Genomic DNA, 15,754 nt, shown 5'->3' on the forward strand with positions numbered 1-15,754 from the left:
ACATTGCTTAAACTGTATACCCAAGTAATGATGCAACAGCCCCAAATCTTTCATCTTGAAAGTAGCATTCAAATCAGTCTTAAATTCAGAAATATGTCTCTCATTTGGTCCAGTGATCAGCAAATCATCAACATAAAGAACCACAATGAGAAGTACATCACCCTCACGCTTTACATACAATGTGCTTTCTGTTGGACTGTTATGAAAGCCTCATTTAACCAAATGAGTGTCAGATTTCTCATACCAAGCACGAGGAGATTGCTTCAACCCATACAAAGCCTTCTTACATTTGCACACTTTGTCCTCTTGTCCTTTTATGACAAAACCGCGAGGCTGCATTACATATACTTCCTCAAATATGTCACCATTCAAGAAAGCAGTAACAATGTCTGATTGATGTACATTCCAACCAAAATGAGCTGCCAATGCACATAGAAAATGCACAGTAGTCATACGACAAGTGGGAGCAAAAGTCTCTTCATAATCTATGCCTTTTTGTTGTGCATAACCCTCTGCAACAAGTCGAGCCTTATGGCGATCAATCTCACCATCCGGCTTGCATTTCAACTTGTAAACCCACTTCGTACCAATGGCCCTTTTTCCAGGAGGCAAATCACATAAAGTCCATGTGTCATTTTCTATGAGTACATCATATTCTGATTGCATGGCAGCCATCCAATTGTCTGAATTCTATGCTTCATCAAAACACAGAGGCTCCTCAACATCATGTAAGCTAGACACAGCCAAAGCATAACAATCTGATGCATAAGATGCATGGCGAGAGCCTGAACGAGTACAACTAGACAAAGGTGCATCCAATTTACTGTCACGCAAAGTGTGCACCAGCCATTTTGGCATACCTCTAGCCTGCTCATTTTCAGCCCTTTCCTCATCAAGTACATCATGTACATCTGCATCAATAATAGGCTGATCTAGAACATTTTCAGAAACCCCCATAGGCTGTACATTTGCCTCATTGGAACTTACATTCGTATTTCCACCACTGAAAAGAGGCAACAAAGTGTCATAAATGTCCTGTGAGCTTACATTACTGTCTCTAGTACATGACAGCAGGGGCTGAACAAAATCTTCCACAAACACTACATCCCGAGAAACCAGAATACGTTTTGTTTGCGGATGATACAACCTGTAACCTTTGCTTTCAACACTATAACCAACAAAAATTCATTTGACAGCCTTATCATCCAATTTTCTGCGCTGCACTTGTGGCGCCAAAGCATATGCCAAACAGCCAAAAACACGCATGTGCTCAATAGAAGGCTTTCTATCATGCCATGCTTCATATGGAGTAATAGACTGCAAAGGTTTCGTAGGACACCTGTTTAGTACATAAGTGGCACACATGATGGCCTCAAGCCAAAAAGAATGCGGTAAAGCTTGACTTTTGACCATACATCGTGCCATTTCCGTCAATGACCTGTTTTTCCTCTCAGCAACACCATTTTGCTAAGGTGTATAAGGCACTATACATTGGTGTTTTATCCCATGACTAGCCAGAAATGCATTAAATTCATGAGACATATACTCCCCCCCTTGATCGGAACGAAGGGTGCCCATAGTACATTTCGAGACATTTTCAGCCATAGCCAGAAATTGTTTGAAGCACATAAAAACTTCGGACTTCTCTTTAAACGGAAATACCCATGCGTGCCTGGAGTAATTCATCAATGAAAGTCACGAAGTACAGGTAATTGCCCAAGGACAGAGTTTGCATGGGCCCACAAACATCACTATGCACAAGCTGCAACCTGCATGTGGCCCGAACTGAACCATCCTTTGGAAATTTAGAATGCTGCATCTTACCCAAAGTATAGTCTTCACAAACATGTTTGACAGGTGCTTCAAGAGGCGGCAAAGAAGCAACCATATCAGATTTCTGCAAACGCAGCAAACTGGCAAAATTCACATGACCAAAACGTGCATGCCAAAGTTTTGCATCTGAAATAGGCCTTGAATATGCAACAACATTTGCAAAATTTTGTCCACACTTGTCATACAAAGTGAGCTTATATACCCCACGGCACAAAAGGCTAGATGCAACAATTTCATCACTAAAACTGAGATCATGAACTGTACATTTGTCATCCACAAATTTGACTACAAGTCCAAGTCTAGCAAGTGCGGATACAGATAAGAGATTCTTCTTGATTCCAGGTACATAAAGTCCATCAACAAGTGTGAAAGAACTGCCATTAGCGGCAGTAAGCACAATCTTTCCAACTCCCTAAACTGGATAAGAGGCATTGTTGGCACAAGTGACTGAATTCCCATGAGGGACAGACTCGAGAGAGGTAAACAATTCACGCTGTGAGGTAATGTGCTTTGTAGCATCACTGTCGAAATACCACACATGTGAATCTGCAGCAACTGACAAGCATGCATCATGGACAGCAGGATTGTAAGTGCACTCTGCGCTAAAATCCCATTCTGCATCAACATCAGCATTACAGTCTCCTTCATAGAAGACTCAACAATGGCTGCATTTGTAGTGGAACCGGTATTTGCAATGGAACCACCCTCTTTCTTCTTAGCCTCTTTGGCCTTCAACTTAGGACACGACTTGATCAAGTGATCATTAGCTTTACAATAATGGCAACGCATCTTATTTTTGCCCTTATCACCAGAATTTCCAGACAAATTGCTGCCAGTAGAAGCATTAGGAACAAAATTTTTGCCACTCGCAGCAGAACCATAAGAAGTGGCTGCATTGTTGTTACCACCCTTTCTTTGAGAAGCAATAAAATCCTGTTCAACTGCATGCTGCCTAGTCCTGTTTTTTCTAGAAAGTGACTCTTGCAACAGCAATGTGCATAATGCATCAAACTTGACAACTTCAGGATTTCCTTGGGTCATCAGTCTCCAAGTACAGCAAAAGTCTGGTAGGAATCTGGTAAGGCATCAAGAACAATCTGCACTAGGGAACTGTCTGAAATGACCTCACCTGTAGAAATGAGTTGCTCATTGATATCCTTGACACTAGCAAGGAAAGTGTCCATATCATCTTCCTCATGCATAATATTTGACTCCAGCTCTTTACGTAGCAAAGCAATTTTAGTCTCATTGCGGCTTGCATAAAAACCTGCTAGAATAACCCAAGCCTGTTTTGCAGATTTTGTTGAATGGATGTGAGGAACAATGGTGCGCTTCACAGATAATGCAATCAATGCATGAGCCTGCGCATCCTTAACATCCCAACGAGCTTGTTCTGCCGTAGGCAAAACAACTCTAACAGAAGCAATCCTTGCAGCAAGACCTGCAACATCCTCAACATCGCCTACATCCTCAGAACCAGGACGTACATCAATGCCCTGCACAATGTTCCAGATGCCCTTTGACACAAGAACATGTTGCATCATATAAGCCCACATAGGGTAATTGTCCCCATCCAACCTGTCCTCAACAGCAAACATCTTGAACACATCTGTGTTGTTGTTGTCAGCCATGGTAAATGCTGCACCTGATGTGAAAACTGCCCGAAAATAGGAGAAATGGAGCGAGAACAACACGTGCAGAAGACTATAGGGCACCTGTTATGCACAAAATGGCATTGACAAAAATTCTGCACAAAATGACGAAATTGCCTGTGCAGACCTGCCTGTAGTGGAAATGGAGGCCAAAATGAGCCCAAATCGAAAATCTGAGCAGACCGAGCTCTGCGAGTGTAGCCGAAGTATTTGTTGACCTGCGAACGCTCGCCAAAGCTCACTGAAATTGGAGAAAGTGAGCAGGCATGTACTGGAGCAGCTAGCGGCTAAGCCTGGGAGGACGTAAACTACTCTGATACCAATTGTTGGAATTAGGGTTGCAGAGAAAAACACACAGCTTGGAGAAGACGAAGGAAGCTCAAGGCACACAGTAGAGAGTGAGTTACTTAGTGTGTAATGGAAAGATAGATAGCCCTAGAGTGATGGGCGTATATACAATGCTCGGGGGAAAAAACCTCCTAAAGAGGGAAAAAATGCCCCGGCGGTCCTAGTGTGTTCACACACATCACTACCACATGTATATGGTAACACCAGGTGCTAGAGGATATGCTAAGAGCATACGTTAGCAAAAAAACAGTCAGACTGGGAAGAATACTTACCTATTCTCGAGTTTGCCTACAACAGTTCTAAGCACGTCACAACAGGTTTTAGTCCTTTCATGCTCATGTACGGGTTTCAACCTAGGTCACCAATTACGGTGGGGTTGGCAACAGAAAAACTCCAACATGTTAAGGATTTTCTCCAAGACCACATGGATATGCTGAAACTTGCTCGTCAAAATGTCCGGCAAGCACATGATCGGTATAAGAAATACGCTGATGAGAAACGTCGGCAAGTTACCTTCGAAGAAGGGGAGGAAGTATTTTTACGTGTGCCAGAACATTCAGAAAGTCTGAAAACTGGACCGACACCTAAATTATCTCCCCGATATTGTGGCCCTTTCAAAATACTCAAGCGAGTTGGTGATTGTGCCTACAAACTATTACTACCATCACATTCTCGCATTCACCCGGTGTTTCATGTAAGCCGTCTATGAAAGCGGTTACATGGGGACGACAACGTCATTGACCAACAAGTTTTGGTTGATTACATTGAGCCTCCTACCTTACCGCATGAACCTGAACGTGTTATGGATTATCATGAGTTGCGTACACAACATCACGTACGACAACAAGCCTTAATCAAGTGGAAAGACCGACTTGAAGAAGGTGCCACTTGGGAAAACATTAGTGTTCTTAAGAAGAAGTTTTCCACTTTTGTTTTCGAGGACGAAAACTCTTCTTAAGGGGGGAGTAATGTCAGGACAAGGGTCCTGTAACCTAAGAACTAGGATGGTCATGGACTACGGCCAAGGGTCGGGCTAGACAATGTGGACAGGGGATCCGTCTAGGTCAAGGGGCTAGGAGCCCGCCTATATAATGGGAGGTTGGGAGGAGGATCTTCAGTTTAGTTTCCTCTAGTTCTTACATGTCACCCCTTTTGTTTGCTCGGCGGGGGGAGGGACCCATATCCATGGTAACAAGAGAATCCGAGGGATCCAAGTCTAAGGCTTTCTTTTCTTGCAGCACTGCAAATGGATTGTGAAGTGGGACGAGACATGTCGCCCCTTTGTTTGGGCGGGAGGAGGGACGGAGCTTCTCCCTTTCCAATATTTTGCAGTCTCAAGTGACATGGAATCCCTTGCCACTACCTTAATCCTTTTGGATCTCTTCAGGCCTGGGATTAGAACTGCCAACTAAGTTGTTACAATCATAAATACTATAGTTAAGGATGAAAAGGCCCAAAACTTTCAACTATATTTAACAATATAGTGATAAAAATTGTGTTCCCATCTCTTGTCCTAATTTATCCAAACTCTAAGTGTTGGCTTTGGACTATGTCTTATCGTTGATGGGAGAGTCTTAATTTGGTGCACATTTGTTGAGTATGCATATGTGCCCTCTCCATTTCAAGTGAAGCCTATGTGGCATTTGAACATGTGACACTTTGCGTGTATCCTAGTTGGCAGTTATGCATTCATTGTTGTCCAAAAGGCATCCCTACAATGAGGGGTCAATTTACCCACACTACAACATTATGACCTCCCACCTCATCTTATTTCATCCCTAGATGCTTGGCTCTATCTATAAAAGAAGCCTTCTTGTGCACATTTGTTTAATAATCAAGTTATGCTTTCATTTTTATCTCTCTATTACTATTACGAATGGCTTATTTATGCTTACTCTCTAATCAAGTTATGCTTTCATTTTTATCTCTCTATTATTATTACTATTACGAATGGCTTATTTATGCTTACTCTCTAACCCTAACTCTAACAAGTGGTGTCAGAGCAAGATAAATCAATATCTCTACGTCATCAAGCCCACTAATTAGCTGAGCACTTTCGGTTGATCACGCTTAGTAATTAATGAATGACATGGCAATGGGCATGTTCTTGGGAGCTTCACCCAAGAACATTCAAAGCTAGCCATGTATGTCATTACACTACATTATATAGATGAATTCATTTTGTTAGTACCTATATGAGGAGATAGATTAGCCTTGAAGATGCTTCAAGAGATAAGACCTCTCCAAATCATGAGGGGTTCCATACCTAGCACTAGGGTTACATATTTAAAAATAACCTATGGGTAGTTGGAAAGGCACCCCTAGAGAAATAATCAGCTGATGGCACACAAATTAGACCATCATGTTCAACCATAATTGCAAAAATCCTCGCCAACAAGGAACAAGCCTTAGGAATAGTTATCAAAGGGCTACATGATGATTATTTTCACTTTACCGATGAGTTTGATAGTACACATGAAAAGACCAAGGTAAGCCTCAAAGAGCAACTCTACAAACTAAGCAGAACAAAGATGAAGATATAGGTAGCCTAGTTACTAGGCTAAATAGCTCGGTCACCCAAACCACATACATCAAATGTTAGGTTCTAGAGGTTGACAAAGTAACTGTGCTTTTAAGTGCCTTATCTCCATCATTCAATCACCTACTTGAAGAGAAAGACCTTGCACAATGAATGCAAGATGTGGTTAACTCACTACAAGAGGAAGAGAAAGATAGAACGCAAAGAATGCACAAGAGAGAAGCACTACCATGGGGAGGAACTTTAGTACAATCATCTAGATATGCATTATCATCATCATCATCCAACAATGCCTATAAGTTCTATGAATGAGAGATAGCCACCAAGACACTTATCAAAGGATTTTTATATAAACAAGCATTGATTTTGGCAAGAAGGGGCATCCTCCTTCAAAAAATCAATCAATTGAATAATCAAGAAGCAACAACACTTGCTACAAGCTAAAGGGAGGAGCACATATTGTAGATCCAAGGAAGAAGAAGATGTTAGGAAATGGAGAGAGACAGATTTTCACACACGAGATTATAGAATAGAGAGAGAGAGAGAGAGAGAGAGAGAGAGAGAGAGCACACGATATATGTGGTTCACCCAATGTGGGCTACATCCACGAGAAAGCAGCCACTCAATGGCTTTAGTACTTCAAACAAGAAGTAGGTTACAAAGGGATTATACCCTTAATAGGGCTCTCGCCTTGCTTCACTTTCACCAACTCACACCCACCTTGTTGCATCAACTTCACACTCTAAAATGTGTGAAGAAATGGCCTCCTTTTATAGGCCAAAAGGGCTGCCCTCTCATGAGAGAGGCAGCCGTGTGTAGCCGCCCTTGTGTAGACAAGTCCAAATGGACTCTCCAATCCGCACATGTGTGGTTGCTCTTGAGAAGACAAGTCCGCCTTTGACATCGGCCACCGGCCATTGAATTCGGCCATCCTCCACCAGCCATCGACTTCCGACTACCGGCCAAACGGTCAAACGATCGGCCATTTTTCGACCACTTTTCGGTCGCTGTCTGGCCATAATATTTCAAAGAAAAAGAATATTCTAACCGTGAAAATTTTGGTTTCCGACGAGTGATTTTTATTCACACACGATGGCTTGTCCTCATAATGGGAGCCTTACAAATGTGAGTTTTTAATATAAAAAATTACAAAGGGAAAATCAAGCTCCAAACTTAACATAAGATGAAGAGGATCAAGGGAGTAGCAATCATGTTTATTCCATGGACATTGATGTATTGATAGTGACACTTTGTATAAGATAGGGGGATCCTCATTCTTATGATATGCATTTGATAATGGATAGCCAAAGAGATTGGTTCTACCATCATTCCTTAGTCTAAGGGACAATATTTTGTAGCCCCTATGGCATTTGTAGAGAAGATGAAGAGGATCAAGGGAGTAGCAATCATGTTTATTCCATGGACATTGATGTATTGATAGTGATACTTTGTATAAGATAGGGGGATCCTCATTCTTATGATATGCAGTTGATAATGGATAGCCAAAGAGATTGGTTCTACCATCATTCCTTAGTCTAAGGGACAATATTTTGTAGCCCCTATGGCATTTGTAGAATAGCTTGAGTGGCATTAGTAGCATGTGTGCCATTGAGTGTCTTCTACATTTGTCATACTCCAACTCCCAAGGGGAGGGTTGTTGGGTATGTCATATCTCCTTCTAAAACCCATGAGAGAACTGTACCTCCTTGGTGCACATTTGTCGAATATCCATATGTACCCTTTCCATCCCAATTGGAGCATAAGTGGCACTTGACCCTACGACAACCTAGGTGTATTCTAGTTGGTAGTTATGCACTCATTAGAGTCCAAAAGGAATCCCTCATTGGGGTGGTTTTTTTTCACTTGCGCCATGATGTCATAAAGAAGCCTTCTTGACATTGTATACACTCACTAGATGATCTAGTTTACTTCATTGCTATCTCTCTCTCTATTATGAACGACACTCATCTTGATATCTACTCTAACTTAGAAGCATCTTGAATCCATTTCTAGTTCACCACACCTCTCTCATCAACAAGAGCTCATCATGTGCTTTGATATCCTCCTGGCACTATCTACTATGGTATTCTCTATCTTGTGGTGATATTTTCATTGGCTATAGTGATTCTGACTCTAGGATGGATGTGTTGACACACAGAGGAGATTTTCTATTGGTTATTGCTTTTTCTTGAGTCTTGTAAATGTAGAAAGCAAAACACCCCTACCTTGACTTTTGTTGAAGTTGACTATCAAGCTTATCTTGACACTGTAATCGAAGATTTATGGCTTTGATGGATTTTGGATATCGTCTTCCTATTGCACCTTTATCCCTTGGCGCTCTTTACTCAAATTTTGAAGTTGCTAATGCTTTTAGCACATAAGCTTGTTTGTAGATGGAATAAGCACATAAATTGACCATTGTGTTCAAGATTACAATGAAGTTTATATTAACTTGTAGTATCATCTTACTATTGATAATCTTGGAGATGTTCTCAATAAGCATCTCTGTCAACTTCTCTGTCGACTTCAACGGGATTATCTTCTTCAACGTACTAGCATTGAACCACCCATCATGTGCTACTATTGATAATCTTGCAAATGTTCACAAGAAATATCTCTCTACTTCCACGACATTATCTTCTTCAATGGACTAGAAGTGGACCACACTGAAGAGGAGGTCCTAGAAATATGTCATCACTACATGCTAGACATCTTAGGGTGCATCTCATGGTTGTGTGGCAACTTTGGCTATGCATGTGCACTTTAACGTATTTGTGTCGATCATTACGTGCATTTTGATGTATTTACGTCGATCCCTATTGCCTTGAACTATTCTTAGGACATGTAGTCCATCTTGTAAGATGTGGCCCACATGATACGATCGTAGTCTAACTAGGGTGCCACCTCTTTTCATTTTTAGGTCCCTGGCACCACTATATTAGTGACCTCTATGGTTTATTCTCCATTATTCTCACTAGTACAAAGACGCCGCCTTCGGTGGCGGCACCTCCCAAGTCACCAAAGGCTTGGCTTGAAGGAAGGACAGTCTCCCTAGTGGGGGCTCGAATACCTCCCCTTTTTATAATAGTATACATGGTTCATTCTCCATTATTCTCACTAGTACGAAGGCACCGCCTTCGACTTCGACACCTCTCTCTCTCTCTCTCTCTCTCTCTCTCTCTCTCTCTCTCTCTCTCTCTCTCTCTCTCTCTCTCTCTCTCTCTCTCTCTCTCGTCGGGGGACCTGGCTTGAAGGAAGGATAGGCTGCCACGTGAAGGGTCCGAATCCTTCCCCCTTTCCGCTCTCTCGCGAGTTGCCGGGGGACTTGGCTTGAAGGAAGGATAGGCTTGCACCTGAGGGGCCGGAATCCTTCCCCCTTTTATATTAGTATAGATAGGCTGTACACTCATTCTATCATCATTGAGTTAATATTATTATTGGGTCCGAGTGTCTCTCTCCATATGCGCAAGGCTTGGTTCACAGACTGCACATTTCTTGATGTGGTGGACCAATCATAGCGTATGCCCAGTGGGGAGCCATTCAAAGTGCGCAGCCCCTAGCCTCAACCCATCTGAGTTGGCATGCTGACTAGCGTCCAATTGCACACGATAGTCTTCTGGCTGTCCAACTCGTCCGTAGGTGAAAGAGCCGTGTTCAGCCAATGAGCTGGCGGAAGGAACCTGATAGTGCAACAAAAAGTGCAGCAAGTCCAAGGCAAGTGTGAACTAGCTACTTAAGCAGGACTATTAGTGTCTGAGTCCTAAGTGGAAAAGGGTTCTCCTTCTCCTCCGTAGTCTGAACGGGCTGTAAGTCTCCACTCTACGTTTAGTGTTCGAGAAAAGTGTGCCTCAGCTTAGCCTTGAGCCGGTTGAAAAACAAATCCACCCAGTTGAAGAGGGGGAGAAGGATAAAATCCGTTTGAAAATTTAAAAACATAGAGTTAAAATGCAAAAAAATCTCATTAGATTGCAAAATTTCAGGTAAGACTACGGTAAAAGTCCCGGTTTTAAAGATGTTGAAATTGAAAAGAGAATGCCCAAGCGTATGTTGTACTGTTTTGCGGCTGGAGGGGTGCAAATAGTAGGCATGCTCATGATGTATCTGCAGCAAAAAGCGGCACCTTGAATGGCACACGAACGGCATCACACCATACCATTTTCTATTTTTGCGTGTAACAAAAACGTGTACCACTCTTGACACAGTGTAGGGGGTGTTTAGAGACAGGTCGCCAACAATGCTCGAACGCGCGATCGGACGGACGGGGTCCCATCCTGGCTACGATAACCAACTTAGCTGACAACCTTCGTTGTCTCTGAATCGGCGCTTCATATCTCAAAAGAGCAAGGGGGACACGTCTTTTAAGTGGCTCCTTTACACTACGTTCCTTCATCCACCTCTTTGGTTGTGAACAAGGGCTGTAGCACAGTTTGCAGTTTGCATTCCTTTGCCCGCCATAGTCAAATGCCGCCACTGGATGGAGGGGCAGATGTGTAGTTCTAAGCAGCAAATTTGCTTGTTCCGAACGCAATTGGGCAATCAAAGAGAATATAAAATGGATTGATTTGACCAGAATTTCTTAGTTGAAACATCACTTTCTTTTAGCTCCCTAGGCTACATTATTCTGTGACCCCTCCATGGCGCACTCCCTCCCTCTTTCACACGCGCGCACACACATTCTACTTTCTAAGGCTAAAATTAAAATGCACATGCATCCCATCCGAGTGATTTAATCATACATTCTCCTCACATCCATAACGTACACAGAGATACGCCTGTTTGCATCAGATGAATCGCTTTGCACGTCTGCATTAAAACGCTAATCCCTCTCTCTCTCTCTCTCTCTCTCTCTCTCTCTCTCTCTATCGGTGTGCGTTACACAGAGCCACAGTTATGCTTGCTGTTAATGGTTTGGCTCTCACATTCTCCACATCAGGCTCTCTGCTGACATAACCATCACGCAACTCTTCTCTACGAGAGCTTTGAAGTTTGCCCTCTCGGCATTTTAGTTAGAGAGAGAGAGAGAGAGAGAGAGAGAGAGAGAGAGAGAGAGCAACACTCTGTTTTGCATGAGTTTTGAGGTATATATGGAGTGGGTTCTTGATCTTACAGGGAAAACATGAATTACAAGAGCACACTAAATATTATAGGATACACAGAGCACTACACCAGTTGAGCTCACTCTAATTAGGACAAGCACGGCCTACACCATGCCTACGCTCAGAGTTGAGCTCTTGAAAAGCAGAGAGGAGAATGTTATAGTTGAGAAGAGGGTAATGCATAGTAGCAGAGTCAAGTTGGCAGCAGGGCACTCCCAACATGCTTCCAAGTCTAAGAAGTGTGATCCCACCCAGCTCAAGTGTGCTGCAAAGGAGAGAGTGAGTATGGGGAAGGTGCTCGGCATCACGAAAAAGCTCGGCGCCAGTACTGAAGTAAATGGAGCTTTGCTCCCATCTTTCAAAGGCCACACTCCTCAATCTCCTTCAGAAAGTGACTCTTTCTCAATTGCATCCTCTTCTTCATCATACAAAAGTGAGGCTGATAGCATTAAGAAGCCGTCGCCACCAACTTCAATGGAAAAGCAGCCGAGTACAGAAAGCTTGCATATAAATTTGGGTTCTTACTTTGGAGCAATGTGGGATGCCAATCACATACCTCCCTGTGATCTGTCCAAGGCCATTCATGAGAAGTTCTATGAAGGGTTAGCTCCCCAGAATGGCTTCTTAGAGTTCAGGTTTTCCAAAGGGAGGATGATAGACAGCCGTCCCCGAAAAATGGATGAAGGCAGGGCCAAAGGCCAAGGTGCTTCTGTTATGAAGCATTTAAGCATGGAGGCCTCAGGGGTACCCGCCCCAACCTTCTCTTCGGCTTCAGGTAAGACCGTTTCCAAGACCTCCTGCCAGTCTCCCAACTTATGCAATTCTCCTTTCCTTGGGCATGAGCTCAATCAGACCCAGAGCATCAAAGAACTTATGGCAGAGAGTCAAGATTTATCACATGAGGAAGGGCCTGTTAGGTCTGCAGAAGAATATAAGCAGTGCCACATGGAAGGTGGTCATCACACTTGCGACGGCCACAATGAGCTAATTTGTATGTCCCAAGCTACAAAACAGGAAGTGTCTATGCATCCCATCAAGGCTTCATGTGGACACACTGGTTTAGTAATTAAGGAAAGCACTCACCCTGGGGTTTTTTCTGGCCAGGTAAAGCCAGCATCTGCAAATGCTTGCATGGTGAAGTATGTGTACAGCACACCGTTGATGGTGGGAAAATGCCAGAAGATAACAATACCAGAAGCAGATGCCATGACCTCACCTCCAGTCCGAGAAATAAAATGCAAAGCAAACTATGATGGGCTTATTCCTCTATCCCCCCTCTCGCTTAGTGAAGCCAGCACTGTAGACAATTATGATGACGAGTGTGGAAGAGACTACTCCGAAATGGCTTGGTTAGCAACATCCAGAACTCAGGAACAACTTGCTCATCCCTGCAAAGCTCAGTGGGACTGGAGAAGCAAGAGCATTGGTGCAAGAGCCAGCCTGAGGTCAGCTGTGAGAAACCTGGAAGCTGCTTTTGGGGGATCGCGCTCCATTTCAGTACCCAAGACGCGATCCCAAACAGATGAGAGGGAGAGGAAGTCCGAGAGCTCTAAGTTCATAAACAGGGTGTTTGTTAGTCCTGTGAAAAACCGCTACAGGAACTCAGAGACCTTAAAGCAGTCAGCACAACGGCTTTCGTATTCTGGACCCCAGGTTCTGGAAAATTTGACAAGAAATGGCACCCTGAGGAGTCGAGAGGCACACTGCAATGATAACAGATTGGAAAATGCTGGCTCAGAATATTGCTTGGTTCAGCCTGGCTTGCCGCAGCGGAGCAAGAATTTCCAGAAGTCCGATATGTTGGACTCAAAGGTCTCAACTATCCCATTTCTTCCGACCTCGCGGAGTGTGCATAGTCTAACTCCATTGAAGGATCTCTCCAGCCTTACGAGCCCTTTGATTGCCACACCGCCCAGCTCTGCATTGAGTCCGCTAAGTCAGCCTGCCTCATACATGCTCCAGGGCTACTTGCAATGTTTTCAGAGAGATGGCAAAACCTGTTATACCTTGTCTTTAAAGGATTCTGATGAAATGCTACTAGCTAAGGCATGCACTTTTGCACTCAATTTGAGTAAAGAAGGCTGCAAATGTATGTACACATTTCAATCTGGGAGAAGCAAAAGTAGAGGCAAAGGAACAAATGGCTGGAGAAGCTGGCTTAAAAAAGATAGTAAGTTCACAACAGACATGGCTGGGAAGATGCAAGTGTCGAGTGAATTATCCTCTGAGATCAGCCCAGCAGGGAAGAGGATGCAATTTTTGGTGTCTGAATTTGTACTCTATGAAGAGAGAAACGATGAAGGCACGCGCAGCCGGAGTCTGAGGTTCTCATCATCAAGTGATGGGAGTCACAGCACATACACTCCAATCGATTTAAGTCCACTATCAGCCCAAAGCGCTTATGAATTTGCCCAACCGGCAATTGTGGCCCAAAAACAAGCACCAAGCATTCCTCGTAGCCCTTCAAGTGCCAGGATGAGTTCAAAGTGGGCAAGTATCAACCATCAGGCTCGGTCATACAGCCCCTTGAAAAAAAGAACACCAGCACATCATCACCCAAGCTACTCCATTGATGGATGGAGCGACATTGCAGAACCTGAGGTGCCACAAGAAAGGTCATATTCAGCCTGCCAATCTGAGCTTGCAGCGATTGTGATAAAGATGCCTATAATTGATGATGATGAGGATAGTTATGAGCTCAGTCACAGTGCTTGTAGAAGGAGCCTCAATTTTTCAGAGGATCGATCAAAGGGCCCTCAGAAGGGCCGCCAGAACAAATGTAGAACGTTAGGTGTGGTTGCATCCTTTGGGGCAAAGCGAGGAGGAACAGCAAGCCATCCAACTTCGGGATGTGTGACTCTAATGCTCCCGAAAGACCGCCATGGTCTGCCTAAAGATGGAACACATGGGCCCACTACACTCATCAACAGGTGGAAATGTGGGGGAAAGTGCGATTGTGGTGGATGGGACCTCGGCTGTGGAATGAAAGTGTTCAGCACTCAAAGGTGCGAAATGCACGCTGCTTCATCGGACTATGGCAACAGCATTCAATCTATTGCCCACAAGCAACCCCTTGTTTTATATTCTCAGGTATGGGTCTTCTTGTTCCGGCACTCCCCATCACATGGATGCTCATAATACATGACTTTGTTGACTAAGATGATGCTGTTGTTGGATTGATTTGATGATGATGCAGGGCACAACGCAGAGAGTGCTGCTGAGTCTTTGTCTTATCCAGGAGGGATATTTCATCTTGAAGTTCCATAGCGACCTTTCTCCTCTAAGAGCATTTGCAGCTTCTGTTGCCATTTTGCATGGCAGAGAGTCTTCCACATCCAAGGGAAAATTGTTGCCGACTATGAAGACCAATCAGCAATGTCATTCTGAACCGGAAACAGTTGGCAGAAGTAATGATAGGCCTGCTTTCCTTGAGGTTTGTAACGACATCCCTACCTGGCGTCCTGCCGGCGGTCGAGCTCTGTCCCCATATGGAAGGGCATAATGCAGGTTGTGGGCGTATATAAGGTGGCTGCAAGTTTGGCTTTAAAATAAGCTAGACAATGAGGGACAATGACAGTCCCTTCAAGAAAGAAGCCATATCCTTCAGTTGCTAGGCCAGGCTGTGAATGTGGTGTTAACAATTGGGGATGAATTAATCAGGGAACCTCCTGTTTGAAATTGTAGGCCACACACACACACCTCTTGTCTCCACTTCCTTGACACTTATAGGAATGCCTAGTTGAGTAGAAACCCATGCTGCAAAAAGGCATCCACATAGCACACTGAAAAACATACTCGACTTACTCTTGGATTGATCCATGATATGATGCAAGAGGACATTTCATTTTCATCGTTGAGGCTCTCTCTCTCTCTCTCTCTCTCTCTCTCTCGTATGCAGGCAGGGTTGTAAGGCTATGTACTTAAAATTGTAGATAGGATGCATAGCAATGGTCTACATGGTATATTATCCATCAGGTTTTGTGGACTCGCAATGGCCGATTCCCGCCCGTATTAGTGGGTTAGTGGGTGCAAGACTCACCCTTGGGTCGCGCCATAGGGTAGCAAAATCCTTTTAAGTGAAAATAGGGAGGAAGCAAAGAACGCGCGTGCAATGCATTTGATTGGCAGGAAACTCCTTAGAAAGGAGAAAAATAGTTCCTCCTAAAATTAGCTTATGACCTTGCTTTTTCAAAGTACTATTCTTAAATTCTATTTCTATGCCTACCTTTGAGGGCTTTCTTATCGTAGAGAAAACATTTCCCCCACTCCCCCCACTCTTCTTGGGT

The 15,754-nt window shown here is 43.7% G+C and overlaps 1 protein-coding gene across 1 annotated transcript; it reads left to right on the plus strand.

Moving 5' to 3' along the window:
* Positions 1 to 10,835: 10,835 nt before the first annotated feature.
* Positions 10,836 to 15,320, plus strand: LOC147424292 (uncharacterized). The gene is made up of 2 exons (XM_086501584.1): positions 10,836 to 14,558; positions 14,665 to 15,320. Exons 1-2 carry the CDS (start codon positions 11,580 to 11,582, stop codon positions 14,968 to 14,970), a joined length of 3,285 nt encoding a protein of 1,094 aa, XP_086357710.1. The 5' UTR covers positions 10,836 to 11,579; the 3' UTR covers positions 14,971 to 15,320.
* Positions 15,321 to 15,754: the final 434 nt, after the last annotated feature.

The sequence above is a fragment of the Adiantum capillus-veneris genome, chromosome 26 (genome assembly GCF_014529385.1).
Source record: "Adiantum capillus-veneris isolate H3 chromosome 26, ASM1452938v2, whole genome shotgun sequence".
Taxonomy (NCBI): domain Eukaryota; kingdom Viridiplantae; phylum Streptophyta; class Polypodiopsida; order Polypodiales; family Pteridaceae; genus Adiantum; species Adiantum capillus-veneris.